Source organism: Desmodus rotundus, chromosome 7 (assembly GCF_022682495.2).
Source record: "Desmodus rotundus isolate HL8 chromosome 7, HLdesRot8A.1, whole genome shotgun sequence".
NCBI lineage: Eukaryota > Metazoa > Chordata > Mammalia > Chiroptera > Phyllostomidae > Desmodus > Desmodus rotundus.
Genome location: NC_071393.1, coordinates 4,501,158 through 4,518,383, shown reverse-complemented (window position 1 = coordinate 4,518,383; position 17,226 = coordinate 4,501,158). Strand labels below are relative to the sequence as shown.

The following is a 17,226-nucleotide window of genomic DNA, read 5'->3' as shown; positions in this document are numbered from 1 at the left end:
CCAGCCAGGGTTTATTCATTTTTTGTTAATCCAATATATTGGATAAAAATCTTTCTTAAATATATTAATGTAGTTTAAAAGTATTACTCCATTACCTTTTTATACTGTAATGACTAGTTTTATTTTTCATTAAAATTGTACTGGCCTAATTATTTAGTTGAAGTTTAATAAAATAATATTTTCACTCTTTTTTTTTTCTGGCCATTATTAGCGATCATTTCGGGATTATAACTGAAATTAGTGGGGGTTTTTTTGTCTGTCTGTTTTGTTTTTTGGTAAAAGCAAGGGGTGCCCAAGAGAATATGACAAGTCACAGACTGGTAGAAAATATTTGCAAAACACGTATCTGATTAAAAACAAAACAAAACCTGTTATCCAAAATACACAAAGAACTCTTAAAACTGAACAGTAAGAACACAACCCGACTGAAAAGTCAGGAAAAGCTCAGAACAGAAACTTCACTGAAGAAGATAAGAGATGGATTAGGCATGTGAGAAGATACTCAACATCAGCATGTCATTAGGGAATTGCAAATTAAAACAACAAATATTAAGATGGCTAAAACTCAACCTAGCCTTTCCTCATTCTGAGCTAGTGAGTCATTTCACAGGGCAACAGTAAACCCTTTTACAACCACGGAACATATCCAAAGGGTGAAGGAAGCCTGACTCCACCAGGTATATACAATACATTAGAAGAGGGGGCGTGGTGCTCTGAAGGTGGTGGGCATGCGTGACTATAAAAGCAGGACTTCCCCAGGCGCCTTATTAAAATATTTAAATACAGCTGTCAGGGATCCCACCATACATAACCTACTATATTCACTTTTATTTCTGATAAATGTTCATGTATTTTATTAGTTTCTGAGACAATTCCCAGACTCATTTCAATCGAGCATGTATTTTGGCCCCATCGCATTGTAAGTCCTCAATAAAGTTACAATGATGGTGGCTTTTGCCAAAGCAAACGAAAGAAAACTCCAAACCAAATCATTCCACCTCCAAGCTGAGTGAAGGGCGGGTTAAGAGGTGATGGGAATGGAGGTTTTCATCCAGGCAGTTGAGTAGTTGCCTATTTTCCTGGGGGCGGTGCCACACATGGACCCGATGGACCCCGGCGAAACCGCCATTTTGGAGTCTTCTCTAAGGATCTCCTGCCGGCTTTCCGTGCGGCTGCCACCGCTCCCTGCGGCTTCGCCGGGCAGGATGAATGTGATAGACCACGTGCGAGACATGGCGGCCGCGGGGCTGCACTCCAACGTGCGGCTCCTCAGCAGCTTGTTACTTACGATGAGTAATAACAACCCGTGAGTTGAGGCGGGGAGCGGCCTGGGGCTGAGGAGAAAGCGGCGCCTTGTGTGGGAGTGGGGGCTGAGGGGGCCTGAGGGGGCGTGGGGACAGGCGGGAAGGAGCGACCGCAGGCCTCCGCTCAGGCTCTGGGGTCAGCGAGGGCCTGGTCGCGCGGCGCCGACTTAGGAACACAAGTTGAGTTCATTGGGTCCCCGCGTTGTATCCGGCGCTGGCATGAGCTCCCTGCGGGGAATGTGTCGAGCGGCGGCAGCGGCTTCGAGAAGTGGAAGGCGAAGGCTCTTGGGGAGGGTCCTGGCGAGGGTTTCCCGAAAGTTGGGAGCGTAGGGTTTCCTGAGGTGCTTGTCACCAGGCTTAGCGACTGTCACTTAGCTGGGCTGTGTCTTCCCTGCGCCTTCCCGAAGAACACGTTCTCGCCCCGCCCCAGAGCTCCGAGACCCAGTCTGCTGGTTCTGTGCCTTTGCCCCACATCTGAGACGGATGTTTCCCCTTGAGTGTGTTAGGAGGGTTCGCTTTCCCTCCTGGGCAAGACCCCGAAAACCGCAACTGTTTCTTGAGTCTTAACGGTGGAAGAAGCGCAGGGCTCTTCCCAGCCTTTAGTGCATGTTGCTCCCCGCCTTAAATTGCTCCATTGTTCTGAAACTACAGTTCCTCCCCCTGGCCGAGGGGGCCAAACCCGTTTCTCCCCGGCTTAATTTCATACTCTGCTCACCGTCCTCCAGCCTCCCTGCCTTCTCTTTCGGATTCTGGAACACACTGAGCTCGTTGTCAGCTCGGAGCGTCTGCATTTGCTGTTCTGCTTCGAGTTCGCGCACCAGACCTGCCTCCTTAGCGAGGTTTCAACCCAGATGTTCCTTCTGGAGAACTCTTCCTTGCTCATCAGAATTGTTCCTTTGTTCTCACTATTCTGTTGCTTTGCCCTGTTTGACATTCTGCATCACATTGTTTTTTATAATGGAGGTGTCATTGACATGTAACATTATGTTAGTTTCAACTCCTGAACGATTCAGTAACGATTCAGTATTTGTATATTGCGAACGTGATCAGCACAGTGAGTTTAGTTAACATCCATCACTACACGTAGTTGCAGGTTTTTTTCTTCTGGTGAGAAGTTTGAAGATCCATATTCTGCATCACTCCTCCCTCCTAATGCAGTCAGCCCAGTGCCCGGAACAGAAGCGCTCACACGTTTATGGAATGTGCTAAAGACGTGCATACAGCCTGGAGGTGAACAACCCTGTTGGAGAGCAGACATTCAGTAAGGGGAGAAGTCACGATGTCTGTGTTTTGGTCCTTTGGCTCTAAGGTCTCCGTGCTGACCTGCCACAGCCTACTGCCTCTCAGTGGTGTTACAGTTGAACCCTCTGCTCAGAGTGGACCCATCTGCATGTGGCCGGCTCTTGAAGCTCGCTAGGGCAGAAAAGAAAGGCACCTTAAGTGTCTGCAGTGCAGCTACTTTTCTCCCTGTGTCATTTCCATTAGTGTGCTTTTGGACCTCGCTCCGAGCGGCCCATCATTTTGCCACCATCCACTTATTGTTGACAAGGAGGAACCCTGGTCTCTGTCAGCCTTCTGTGTTTATTCTGGAGCCTTTCATTGGCTCTGAGTGATTTGTCAAGGCAGTTTCCCCCACTGGGAATTTATATACCAGTTAGTCATTATTCTGGGTTCTTGAAGCTGTTACAGGATAGCTGGAAGCAGTTTGATCCTCTTGACTGGACTTCTTTTTCTTTCTTTTTTTATTATTTTTTTTATTTTAAAGATTTTTTTTTAGAGAGAAGGGAAAGGAGGGAGAAAGAGAGGGAGAAAAACATCAATGTGTGGTTGTCTCACGCACGCTCCATACTGGGGACCTGGCCTGAATCCCAGGCACATGCCCTGACTGGGAATCGAACCAGCAACCCCTTGGTTTGCAGGCTGGTGCTTAATCCTCTAAGCTACACCAGCCAGCTTTGGACTTCTTCATACTAGGTTAAAGTGGCAGTTTCCTAGCTTCAGGAGACATATAAATTCTGACCTTTGTTATTTATATTTTAGAATTTCTTACTGAATTGGCAATACAACACAATGAAATAATTGAAACAGCAGAAAGGATTTGCAGTAAGTGTCCCTGAGTCTTGAATCTCACCCCACCATTTCCCTTCTCCAGAGGCAAACAACTATTTACAGTTTCTCACATATTTCAGATATAACTTCTACATGCATAAGCGGGCATGTGTGTTACAATATATAAATATCTGAATGCTTTCTTGAGTATAGTAACATTTCCTATCAAATCTTATTTCTCACTAAATACATAGAATCTCAGTGTTGGAAGAGATCTTAACTATTTGGACTGTGCCTTTCAACTTTTTAGTCCTTGAATTTAATTTCCTTTTTAACTATGTCCTGTGTTTAAACTTTCTATCCTTTTTTTAAAAAAATAGTTTTTATTAAGATAAAATTAAGATACCATGGAATTCACCCTTTTAAATAACACGTGTCTGTGGTTTTAAATATATACAGAGTCATGCAGCCGTCACCACTGTCCATTCCAGCACATCGCTACCAGGAAAAGAAACAGCGTATCTGTCCGTTGTCACTCTTCAGTCTCACTTTCCCAGTCCCTGGCAACCACTAGTCTAAAGAAATTAACTGTCTACAGAGTTCTCTGACCATTCTTTCATTTTAAGCATCTGTAGCTTTCACTTGTCAAAGAAATACATGGTAAACTCTTTTTAACTTGGGAAGGAAGAGTGGGATAGGAGATTAAAAATATGAGTTTCCTATTAAAAATGGTAGCCAGCTTCTAGGTACTTAAAATGCTTGTGAGCAACATTCAAGGTTAAAGAAAGTTTTTGAACATTGGTTTCCTTACACTGTCCTTAAACTCCCGAGACTCCAGGAAATGGAAGTTTTTCTAGTGCTAGTAAAGTTTGCTTTTGTATATAAAATTGAAAAAAAAAAAAACCCAAACCTTTATCAAATAAGGCTAATCCTCTTTCCTCTTACTTGCTTATCCTGTCCTATTCCCATATTTCAGTCTGTTTCACTATTCCTATTTTCTTCAGGATCTGAAGAGTGTTCAGCTCCTATAAACCTTTTTGTTCAGTGCTTTCCTAAAAAGGATTCAAGTAGTGAAGTTTCTCTTTTCTGAGTTTTCATCCGTCTTTGGTAATACTGGTTAAGTCATTGTGATTGTTCTGTCTTACCCTAAAAATGAATGTTAATGTAAGGGAGTGTGGATATCTGTCAGACTGTTAAATTAAGAAGTCTTGGGTTAAACAAGGGGAAGAAAAGATACATTTCTCTTTGTATACCTCTACAGACTTAGAAGTGTCATTGCTTTTAAAGTGAGTAAAGGAAACACACAAAACAGCATTTAAGGCAGTTTCCTAGATGTGTTGACCACATGAGCGTAGAGTACGACTCTCATGCCTCTAATTTTAGGGACTTGCACTTAAGGTGCATTTACTTTTTTGTAAACTGTCATTACATAAGGTTTTGTGCTAGGCTCGGACACTGAGGGCAGGAATGTATTTTCTAACATTTCAAAACAACCCATGTAGGGGATATCCTTTCTTTGTTTTCTAGTGAGTTATTCTCCCCATCTCAGAAGTACCAGCTCTTGGTGTATCACGCAGATTCTCTGTTTCATGATAAGGAATATCGGAATGCTGTGAGTAAGTACACCATGGCTTTGCAGCAGAAGAAAGCCTTAAGTAAAACGTCAAAAGTGAGGCCCTCAACTGGAAATTCTGCGTCCACTCCACAAAGTCAGGTAATTGGAGATTAGTGTGATGAGGGGTGGGGGGCGGTGGGAGCGAGAGACTGAAAGAATTTACAAGAGTGCTGATTAGATGTAGAAAATGGTAAAATAAAATGTAATTTTAAAGGGGACTTAACTGGAGAAACAGATGAAAAATCACTTCGATGAAAGAATGCATTGAACCAAACATTAAGGTCTTAAAGCAAAATTCACTCTGGATGAATCTAAAAATGGAATTAACTATGAATTGTCTGGGCTATAACCAAGTCATGCATTATTCCTTTTATTAGAAAACTCAAAATCTGAAGTGTTTTTAGATTGTAATGGCAGTACAACTGTCATTAGCATTATAAATTGGATCTCCAGTGTTATAACTGTGAGTACCTAGGGAAGTATATGGGAAATGTAAGAATTCCTGCCCATGTTTGATAGTTGCTTACTAATTAATTAAATGAAGGGGGGGTTGTAATTTCACCATTTGACAGAGCTATCCCATTGCTAGAAATTAATTCTAACAGTAGACTGACAAAAGATTTACTTGATATATATCAAAGGCTGCTTATTGCAGCATTGTTTATAATGGTAAGAAACGAAGCAGACGTGTTCATTAGGTAGATCAGTTAAACTATAGCCATAAGTTTGAATGTGATGGAACTATTAAATGAAAAATGGGGTAGAGGTGTATGTGCTGAACTCCGTACTCTGGTATTTTGAAGAGATGTTTTCATTCCCTTGTAGTGTCTTCCGTCTGAAATTGAAGTGAAATACAAAATGGCAGAATGTTACACAATGCTAAAGCAAGATAAAGATGCCATTGCTATACTTGATGGGATCCCTTCAAGACAAAGAACTCCCAAAGTAAGTTGTTACATCATTTTCAGCTCCCCATTCCTTCCACCCAGGTTCTCCATGCTTTCTCTATACACTAGGGAGTTAGTTCATCTGAACATTTTATTCTTGCCTCTGATTTTCACATTGCTCCCTTGTTAATGTAGTTAGGGGTTCAGAGAGGTAGAATAGTGGTCTTACGAGACCCCGAAAAATCAGCCGATGAAAGTGGTGGCTGGAGAACACTACCAGTGCTTATGTTTAGGTTTTTCTTACTGTAGAAAAGAACGGTTTGCAGTATACTTCCAGGAGGCAACAGTATTGTTTTAGAACCTCATTTTTTGCATCCTGTGGGTGTATACAGTTGATAATGAGTGGTTTTATTAATCCCTTGATTTTCAAAATCAAGTCTATAAGATCCCTTTGTACTTACTTGTATGTTGAATATATATTTGTGTTTGATTTGGCAACGTATTACAGTGACTTGAACACCTTCAACTAAAGTAGATCTGGTATCTTGTCTGAGTTTTGGGCATATAAGCCATGGGTAGTGTCTACTGAGGCAAGTCACCAATCTGAACTAACTTTCTTTTCCTCCCTCCCTCCCTCTTCCTTCCTTCCTTTCTTCCTTCCTTTCATTTATTTTATTTTTTAGAAAGGGGAAGGGAGAGAGAAAGAGGGAGAGAAACATCAACGTGTGGTCGCCTCTTGCACACCCCCTACTGGGGACCTGGCCTGCAACCCAGGCATGTGCCCTAGATTGGGAATTGAACAGTGACCCTCTGATTTGCAGGTTGGTGCTCAACCACTGAGCCACACCAGCCAGGGCTATTTATTTATTTTTAGACAGAGGGGAAGGGAAAGAGAAAGAGAGGGAGAGAAACATCAGTGTGTGGTTGCTTCTTGTGCACCCCTTACTGGGGACCTGGCCCACAACCCAGGCCTGTGCCCTGACTGGGAATCGAACCTGCAGCCCTTTGGTTCATAGACAGGCTTTCAATCCACTGAGCCACACCAGTCAGGGCTGAACTTTATTTTTTTAAAGATCTATTCTGTAAGGAGTGTTAATATTGGGCATCTTTGATTACTGTTGTTTTGTTTTATGTCTAGTTTAGAAGAACAATGCAAATCTTTGCTCTCAGTATTGAATTCATACCAGTATTTAATATTTTACTGTATACTCTCATGTTACCTATCTTTCTTCATTGAAAAACTTCTGTCTTGTGCTTAACAGTGAGGAATTTTATCTGTCAGATGTCTGTGTTCATCCTCCTGCCCTTAAAAGAAAAGGAGGCAGTGAGAACCTAGTGTATTTAGTTAGTGTTTTTTCACCTAAACGTTGCTGAGTTTTCAAAGTAAACACAATCAGACTTGATGCAGATGTGCGTAGGTATCTCCTCAAATTGAGAGTGTATTTATGATTTTATGAGTTTTTACATTAAGCTGTTCCCACAGTATATTTTATGATGGTGGCTGCTATTAAAAACATTTGGAAGTGGATTATAGACTATCTTTGTCTCATAGTAAGCTTGAATGCTTATATACTAAACTGTGTTTAAACTGGGGTGCCCTATGAAAGACTAATACCCAAAGAATAATTTTTTGCATATATGAAGAATACCTTCCTTTTGAAATATGATGTTGTGATTATAAAATTTGAATTATACTTCTTCATTATCTTAGTGGAAATGCACCATTATTTTCTCTTTAATGACTTGAAGGGGTTTGGGAACAATGGGACGAAGTCAGTTCTGTGGTACCAGCACTTCGGTGTTTACTGCCATATTTTAGGAGGGACTGCAGGAATCTGCATTTACTAGGAGTTTATATTCTTTCATTCTGTAGAGTTGCTGTAGCCAGGAGCAAACAGAGATATGTGCCTCAAACAAAAACCTGTAATATTTACAGTTTTTCTTTCTTGTCCGTTAGGGAGTTAACTGGCTTCTCAGTCTGTGTAAAGGACAAGGAAGTGAGTCAAAATACGTCTAAATGCACGTCTGTTAATGTATGGTAAACACCGCCACACATTCTTTCACATTTTAAAGGAAAATTCCAGTGTGAGATTATTTTATCTTGATAAATCTTCAGCTGTTGAGAGCAAACATACCAACATACAATTTCTCACTCAGTTTTTAGAAAATCATGACTGCTTGTATTTATGACTGGTGGAATGTGGCTTTGTGATGTTCCCAAGTAAGTATTTGTTTTAAAAAGAATTGACTTTCTCACTAGGTGGTACTCAAAACTTACTCTTTTGTAGTGACAGGTGGTTAAAGGGAATTTTAATATTTGTTGGTCCATTAGTCATGATTTGTTGATAACAAGCAGTCAAGAAAGGAAGGTTCTTAAATTTAAACCTCATACTCTTCTTAAGTATTGGTACCGATACTGGAGTTTTCCTTTAAGTACCTTCTTTTGCATTTTCAACATAGCCTAAGATGGAAAAATCTGAGGCCAAATAAAAAAAATAGCTTTATCTCTGATATTTCATTATTTCATTCTTTGAATCAGTATGGACTAACGCCATACTAGATTGTTTTATATACTGTAAGTCCGTAATTGGAACAGATGTTCTTCGTCTTCAGAGCCACTCTTGAGTAATTACCTGGTGTACAAAGCTACAGAGAATTGACGAGATTAGGATTGGCTTTTTTTCTTTTGTGCCCTCATGTTGGCTGCTTCCTTCAGTTAATGATCTGGTAGGCTCTGTGTTGTATTATGATCTATTAATTTTAAATTAGAATATTGTGTTTTTCTCTTTGGACTTTTAAGATCATTTATACCTTCCCTGTAACTCCTATATTCTTTGGAAATTTTAGGTTTTTCTCAAATTTTCTCTGTTGCATTTTTGTAAGGATTATTTTTATAGAGCTTCACAGAGTTACATATTTGAATTAATGCTACTTAAGTAGCGTAGCTGTCTCTGGATCGTTGTCGTCTGTCAAGGTCAGTTAGAGTTTGGGTTTTGTAGCGTAACTTGGATGAGTCAGACAGTACCTATCGATCAAAGCTGTAAGCATCAGAAAGGCTAGAGTCTGGCTGCTAGACTGTCAGAGAAGCCAAGTACTGTTCTTCTCTATCTGTCATTTCCTTTTTCTTGGGGAAAACGCATCTGATCTTTCCTAACTAGCTGCGTTAAGAATTCCTCACTTTCTATGCCTTGATGTTAATTGCATTTACAATATGTAAACCTGAGCACTTCCAGGGTAGTCTATCTTCTGTATTAAGATCAAGAAAGAATCAAGGTAATTAGAGTTCTGTAACATTTCTCAAATGAATGTCACTCCCATTTCCAGAGGCAGCACCTTTGGTCCAGGTATTATTGGACCTTTTGGTCTAAAAGGGTAAGTGAAAGGAATTTGATTTTCCTTTTAGAAATTGGAGGATGTAGGAAATACAAAGGTGTAGTAATTTTTGGTTTGGTTTGAAGAATGGGGTTGGCCTTTATTTATTTTCATGGGGCTGTGGGTAGTAAAAAGTAAAATAATAGCTGGTAATAAAATTTAGGGCTTAAATTGATGGTGAAATATTTTCTTTGCAATATACTCTTAATCTTAATTGTCTTCTGTTTTTATTTATTACAGATAAACATGATGCTGGCAAACTTGTACAAGAAGGCTGGTCAGGAGCGCCCTTCAGTCACCAGCTACAAGGAGGTGCTGAGGCAGTGCCCCTTGGCCCTCGATGCTATTCTCGGTACGGATCATTCTCTGCCTGTGTTTATGGAGTGTTCACTCCCTGAGGTAGTAGTTCTCAGTCCTGGCTGTACATTAGAATATCTTTACTTTCTAAAAAGTTTCACCTGTAGAGAGTGATGCAATAGATTACCATTATCATGGATTTCACTGATCAAGAAATATTAAATTGTTTGTTCTGTCATGTCCATCTTGATTTGAATAGGGAAAGAATGGGTTACCTTATAGCCCATGGAAAGGGTACCCTGTTGCTACTTGAAGAGCGATGCCGTGTCTCACCTTCTTTCTCCTGCTTTCTGTTGGATTAGGTTTGCTGTCTCTCTCTGTAAAAGGTGCAGAGGTGGCATCGATGACAATGAACGTGATCCAGACTGTGCCTAACTTGGACTGGCTCTCTGTGTGGATCAAAGCGTATGCTTTTGTGCATACTGGGGACAACTCGAGAGCAATCAATACCATCTGGTGAGAGCCACAGAATTCATTCAGTATTCTTGAGGCCCTTTCTTTGTGAGGAGGTCTGATATATCTAAATTAGCAAAGCAGAAAAATTAGATGCTTATCTCTTGGTGTCGTAGCCAGCTGTCTCTGGGCTTTGTTAAGTCTGTTATGTCCTGAATGGTCCCAAATGTAATAATCTCTGCTGAGCACCTGTTGAATGTAAACTTGGACTGAGTTTAGCTCTGTACTTGCAAAAGTAGTAACCCTTGCAAAGCAGACTACTTTAGTGTGTCTTGCTTAAACTTGGAAGACACTTTTTTGCACACCCCAGAAGCATAATTTATTGCAGCATCTGTTCTCGGTTGCGTGTCTAGGACAGGATTTTCTTTTTAGTCAGGTCAAGTCCAAGAACAACAGACTGGGGTTTGTGTTACACAGTCATTTGGTTGAGTAATAAGTAGTTGTCACTTGTGAATGACATTACATTTAACACCATATGTGTTTGTCCACTGAAAAACTGCAACCAGAAAGTTCTGTCTAGGTAACAAGAGATGTTTGCTTTACTTTGTATATTTACTATCTTATCCTATATAACTTTTTTTAAAATCATAAGCTCAGAATAAGAAAGTCTGGTGTATACAGTTTTTTAAAAAAAAATATTGATTGATTTTAGAGCAAGAGAGGAAGGGAGAGAGAAACATCTATTTGTGTTCCACTTATTTATGCATTCATTGGTTTAGTCTTGTACGTGTCCTGACCAGGGATTGAACCCACAACCTTGGCGCATTGGGACAACACTAACCAACTGAGCTACTAGGCCAGGACTACACAGTTTGTTTTTAACTTTTTTTTCTTATGAAAAATTTCATACATACACAAAATAAAGTGGTACTTATATGCTTGTTACCCAGATTTAATAACTAAAAGGATTTATAACAGCTTTTAAGATTTAATGTTTAATATCTTAAAGTTCACTAGAGAAAAAGTCGTTACTGCGCGATAACGTGGATCTACTTGGGAGCTTAGCAGATCTGTACTTCAGAGCTGGAGACAATAAAAACTCTGTCCTCAAATTTGAACAAGCACAGATGTTGGATCCTTATCTGATAAAAGGTAAGTAATTGTTGGGGCAGGGTGGAAGTGGCTGTAGAGGGGCATATGAGAGAAGATAGGGAGAAAATGTAGGATGATCTTCTGATGTCATTTTTCATGGAAATAGTTTGTAAAATTTATTACAGTAGCCTTTTACCTTTTTGTAGGCCCTGACACATGTCTCTAACAGTTGGGTTATTCCATTTGAGCAGTTGTTTTTGCTTCATTCAAGTGTCATCTCACCACAGATCATTATTTAGCTTTTTTTCTTTTGGAAGGAGTCACAGCCTCTCCTTATGATTTATAGATTTATGATGTGCCTGACTGAGAATTTGGATGGCATCCCAGAACCATGATATCCTTTTAGGGGATTTAGCTTTACTGTGTCCTTAGTGTAGTTAAAAGAGAGTAAGTGAACAGATATTAAGAAAGGGATAAGGTAATTAAAGGAAGTAATTAGGAGTAAACAACAAATAAAATCATTGATCTGAAGTAAGATTGCAGCTGAAGGGGTGGCCACAGGGACTTCTAAAGGATGGCTGTTGGGTGACTGGCAGTAAGTAAAGAGTGTGTGCTCAGGAATAGTAGTGGGAAATACGGTCACATAGATGGGCTGAAGTATGCTTGTAAAGGCCCCACAAAGGCCATGAGAATGACCTTCTTATAATAAAGTCTTGTAGCCACGAGAACAACAGAGTAGGAAGAGGAGGAAACACACTCAGAAAGATGAATTTGTTTGCTCAAGGTCTCTTGCTGAGTGCTTATCTCTTCTCCAAGCTACCCGTGCAGTGATGAAAATGGTGTTTTAGAAATACCGGTCTGGCAGTAGTCAGCTTGGAGCTGGAAGCTCAGACCAGAGTTGGGGGCTGGCAGGGAGTGTTGCAGTAATCTTGGCTTGAGAGGCATTTTCCTGGGAATCTGAAGGGACAGCAAGGAGTGGAGGGGAATGGTGCTGAGAGATGGGTGACAGGAGGCAGGGGGCCCTTTTTATACAACAAAGTGTGGGGGGATGATCTTACATGAACTAGACTCCAGAACTAGATGCTTTTTCTGAAAAAGGCTAACATTTTTCTAAGACTAACTGGCATATTCACTGTGTATTCCTGACTGTGCCTAGACCTCTTGGGGGAGAGAACTCACTTGATACCCTTTTTGGTCCTTTCTGGTTATGAGTTAGGATAGCTGCATATCATGCCACAGGATGTAGGGACAAACAGTTTCTGCAAATGACAGGCCTTCCAATTGTGAGATAGATCCTTCTACTCCTTTGCTTTTTTAAAGTTTTGGGTGTGTTTTGTCTTTCCGTAAGTCATTTTGTTGGAAACTGAGTGCCGATGGAAGGAGCTCTTGATGATGGAAAGAGCTCAGACCCTGAAGGAGCTGGGGCCTCGGTGTGGGTTCTGAGGGTGGTGCTTCTCCTTTATAAAGGCCCCTGCTGTTTCGTTTAAAGAGCCTCTTCCTTTCTAGGAATGGATATATATGGCTACCTCCTGGCACGGGAAGGGCGGCTGGAGGATGTGGAGAACCTTGGCTGCCGCCTTTTCAATATTTCTGATCAACATGCAGAACCTTGGGTGGTCTCTGGGTATGTTTATGCACTCCCTTTTCTCCCCAGTTTTCAAAATTTCTTGAGGAAATTTTGGTTTTTCTTGAGTAGAATATAGTGTGAAAACACAGGTTTAAGAGATAATCAGAGTTGGATTCAAATCATGGTCTTTGACTTTGGACATAGGATCTACCTCTCAATCTCTTTTTCTCCTTTGGAGAGTGAGGATTATATCCCTGCTTCCCGGGGTGGGTGTTATTGAGATGAGCGCATGGTGCTCAGAGCTGAGTCGTGGGACGCCATCAGTGAACAGGCCAGGAGTTGCTACTTTGTTACTGACCTGGCTTTATAAATTCTTAGAGTATATCTAATCCGATAACCTGTCCAGGTCATCGGGTTCTTCTCCATGATTTTCTCCTTCTATATCAATATTTCCTTCTTCAAAATAAATACGTAGTATGTTGGGTTTTTGTTCTGTTTTTTTCTCATTAATATTGGGTGGGCCAAAAAGTTCGTTTGGTTTTTTCCATAAGATGGCCCTAGTAGCACTTAGCTGTCTTTACCTTCGTTTGAAACAGTTCTGTTAGATTGTATTGTGACAGCTGTTATATCAGCATGCATTTAAAAAAAAAAAATCAAAATCAGTGAATTTTTGTGTAACCATTTTAATATTGAAGATGGAAGAAAATACGCAACATTTTAGGCATATTATGCTTTGTTATTTCAAGAAAGGTAAAAACGCAACCACAACACAAAAAAAGATGTGTGCTATGTATGGGGAAGGTGCTGTGACTGACTGAATATGTCAAAGTGGTTTGCGAAGCTTCGTGCTGGAGATCTCTCGCTGTATGGTGCGCCACTGTCGAGTAACCAGATGAAGTTGATAGCGAGCAAATCGAGACATTGAGAACAGTCAGTGTTCTACCAAACAGGAGATAGCCGACATACTCAAAATATTCAAATCAAGACTGTTACTGGTGAAAATGAAAAATGTGTCTTTTATTTTATGGAAAAAATCATACAGATTTTTTGGCCAGTCCAATATCTTAGGTTAAGTTTGGTTTATAATGATTATGTAGAGAGTCTTCTGTTTTAATTTTTGGATGAAGTTTCTTTATACAGGCATACCTTGGAGATACTGTGGATTCAATTCCAACATCCGCAATAAAGCAAGTCATAATATTTTTGTTGGTGGAGAATCTTGCCTTCAATTTGCAAAAAACGCAGCCCTTGTGAAGAGCAGCAAAGTTCAGTAAGACGTGGTGTGCCTGTAGTCTCTCAGATAACTTTTGGTTGTTTTTTCCTACAGGTGTCATAGCTTCTATAGCAAACGCTACTCTCGGGCCCTCTATTTAGGAGCTAAGGCCATTCAGCTGAACAGCAATAGTGTTCAAGCTTTGCTACTGAAGGGAGCAGCACTCAGAAACATGGGCAGAGTCCAAGAAGCAATAATCCACTTCCGAGAGGCCATACGGCTTGCACCTTGCCGCTTAGATTGTTACGAAGGTAAGGTGATTATGGGTGACAGTGTGAATCTGTAGGTGTGGCCACAGCACTCAGACCGGAGGTTTTGTTAGGCTGGCAGTTCCCACACTTTGTTGTACATTTGGAGTCCACTTGGGGAACTTCTGAAAATCTGATGCTGGCTCACTCCGATACCATTTCAATCAGAATATTTGGAGGTGGGAGATGGGCATCAATATTTTCTGAAGATCCCAGGCATGTTTGGGAATCACTGCATTGGGCATTTTAAATTTCTTTAGAGCCTTCACCGGACTTTTTACTCTATACTTTCAGAATCCATTTTCTCATTCTTATTTTTTTTTCTGGTTTTTGGTAAGTAAGTAGTAGTTAAGGTCTTTTTTTTTCCTCTTTTTGGTTTCTCAAATGTGGCCAACTCAATGTGAATCTCTGTGGGCTGGCACTGTGCTGAATCACTTGGTTATTTTTTTACGTTTTATTCTTTTTCACAGTAGTCTTACCTTGGACCATAAATATCACTTAAAGAGTAACTCCATATTCATATGGTGGTGCTGGTTGTGGGAACTGGTTGGTTCATTGTGACCCCCCGAGTGGGCACAATCAGGGTCAAACTTTGTTTTGCACTATTTTAGGTTCATGTGAACTGACCCTAAGAGTTCAAACGAGCTCTGCCAGCTTCAGCAATGTTAGGTGATTCAGTCAGACTTTAAAATAGAGCTTACAAGATGCAGCTCCTCCAAAGCATATTTTTTTATAGGAATTTAAAAATAAAACACAAGCGCCTAGGAGTGATTTGCTGTTAACAGGAAGATGAGTTCAATTTTGAAAAATAAAATCTGGAAGTTGGGGTAAAGAACAAATCTGCTTAGATAGCCAGAGAGTTATGCCTGTTGTGTCTTTGTTCTTAAAGAAACTCCAGCAAACCAAGCTTTTGGTTTCAAATTAAAAAATTTTGTTTTATGATTTTATTTATTTTTTAGAGAGGGGAAGGGAGGTAGAAAGAGAGGGTGGGGAACATCAATGTGTGGTTGCCTCTCACGTGTCCCCTACTGGGCGGACCTGGCGCACAACCCAGGCATGTGCCCTGACTGGTAATCGAACTGGTGGTCCTTTGGTTCACAGGGTGGCACTCAACCACTAAGCCACACCAGCCAGGGCTGTAATAAAATTCTTAATCCTGACATAGTAACTTCCCTACCTCCCAGCTGCTTTTATCATGCTAATTTGTGCTGGGTGCCTGGTTCACTAGAACCCAGGAATGCAGTTAAATAGCCCCCACCACCACAGTGCCTGGGACACAGGCTGGTTAGAGTTGGTGGCAAAGGTTGTTCCCCAGGTGGCTGACTGGTGAGGCTGCATGGTTTGCCTTCACTCAAGCCACTGTTTGGAAATTGGATCGGGTGACTCTGGTTATGCCCTCTGGTGCTTCTTGCAACCTCCAGGCCAGCTTCCCTTACTGGTTGTGGCCCTGAAGTACTGAAGGGCATTCTTTCCATTTCCTTTGGGCATCTCGATGAAGCTGTAGCAGGGAAGTATGATTTCCCAATAAGTAGTTGCAAACAACCATATTCTGACTCCAACACATTACCCTTAAGAGTTAGGTAATTTCTGATTAAGTAACCATAGTGTGTGGCGGAATGTGCATAAATGTTATAAATGCTGTTAGGGTGGAGGAGTATGCAGAGAAAATCTGCCAGGGATTGAGTGGGTTTGGGATTTAAGCTGTTTTTCTGTTTTGATGAGTGTTTTGTGCCAAGAAGTACTTCCTCTGTTCTCCTCTACTTGGCATGAGAAGTTAAGAGTTTCTCTACTTGAGGTGTCCCCATAGGGCGTCTGTCTTGCTGTTGGTATGAAAGGAGGCAGGAGCTGCCAATCTCAGTACGTTTGGTCCGTGTGGTAAGTGCTTTCCATCTAGTTTAGGGAAGCCCTTAGCAAATGCTTTTGGAGATAACCTTATGTTTCAAATGAAAAAGTCTTCCTTTCTCCTTGAGTTGCTTTCAAGGGCCTTTAGTTTGTAGAACTTGACATTCACTTTGGACTATAGGAGCTTAAACCTAGGACTGAAGGAGATAGAACACAGCTGGAAATTCACAGCTTGTTAAGAGGAACCATGGGTTTTGCTGAAAACATTTGTCACTTTTTCAACTAACGATGAGTGTCACGCTTGTTCCTCTAGCATTCAGCTGGGCTGCCTACACACTTCAGTCACTTAGGCATGTGTGTGTCCTTCGCTAGTTGAAGGTGGCTTTGCAGAGCAGGCTTTTTCCATATCTGCCACGTGCTCTGGGGAGGAGCACTTAGTGGTTATTCCATGGACACACCCTCCAGTCTAATCTCATCACCAGCGGTTTCCCCTGGCCTGCCCCGTGTCTGAAACGTGGAAGGTTTGTAATGGGGAATGCTGTCAGAGTGGAAGCATGGCTTGGAATGGTAATGTGGTTGGTCTCTGCATTTTATTTCAGGTCTCATTGAATGTTACTTAGCCTCCAACAGTATTCGTGAAGCAATGGTTATGGCTAACAACGTTTACAAAACTCTAGGAGCGAATGCACAGACCCTTACCCTTTTAGCCACCGTTTGTCTCGAAGACCCAGTAACACAGGAGAAAGCCAAAACTTTGTTAGATAAAGCCCTCAACCAAAGGCCGGATTACATTAAGGCTGTGGTGAAAAAAGCGGAACTACTTAGTAAGTGAATTTTATTTACTTCCTTGTTCGTTGCTCATTTTATATAAAAAACCTGATCTCAGTTGGCTTCCCCAGTCCACCTGGTTTCAGGTGATCAGACAAATGTATTCCTTTTGCAGTAGGTCTGAGCCCAGGTGAATTGGTTTAGCACAACCAAATGTAGCTGGCTTAGACCGGCTTGGATTGACAGTGGCTGACTGTTGTGGAACTATACTTGGTTGATACTTGTTCAGCTAGTTTTGATCTGGTTTGGACTGAATATAACGGTTTTGACCCATCTGGATTCTGTTATGATTTCCCTTTTTTACCCTTGATGGTTGGGGTTTTCTTTGTTTTGTTTTTGGTTTTTTATTCCAATTTACAAGGAACTCCTAGGTTTGGGCTAGTTTGACAAAATGCATGC

General features: G+C 41.1%; 1 protein-coding gene across 5 annotated transcripts in view; it reads left to right on the top strand.

The window, feature by feature from the left end:
* The first annotated feature begins 1,118 nt into the window (after positions 1-1,118).
* The window catches only part of ANAPC7 (anaphase promoting complex subunit 7), a 28,524-nt gene continuing 12,416 nt past the window's right edge, over positions 1,119-17,226 (top strand). For 3 of the 5 annotated variants that reach the window (XM_045200841.2, XM_045200840.3, XM_045200839.2), the window contains exons 1-10: positions 1,129-1,306; positions 2,392-2,565; positions 4,881-5,067; positions 5,794-5,913; positions 9,468-9,579; positions 9,887-10,040; positions 10,987-11,129; positions 12,576-12,693; positions 13,964-14,160; positions 16,599-16,823. In XM_045200841.2, coding sequence (XP_045056776.1) covers positions 1,206-1,306; positions 2,392-2,565; positions 4,881-5,067; positions 5,794-5,913; positions 9,468-9,579; positions 9,887-10,040; positions 10,987-11,129; positions 12,576-12,693; positions 13,964-14,160; positions 16,599-16,823 — 1,531 coding nt within the window. In that variant the 5' untranslated portion in view covers positions 1,129-1,205. Of the gene's footprint in view, positions 1,307-2,391; positions 2,566-3,344; positions 3,408-4,880; positions 5,068-5,793; positions 5,914-9,467; positions 9,580-9,886; positions 10,041-10,986; positions 11,130-12,575; positions 12,694-13,963; positions 14,161-16,598; positions 16,824-17,226 lie in introns of all 5 variants that reach the window. The other 2 variants (XM_024566859.3, XM_024566858.3) reach the window with 2 other exon arrangements.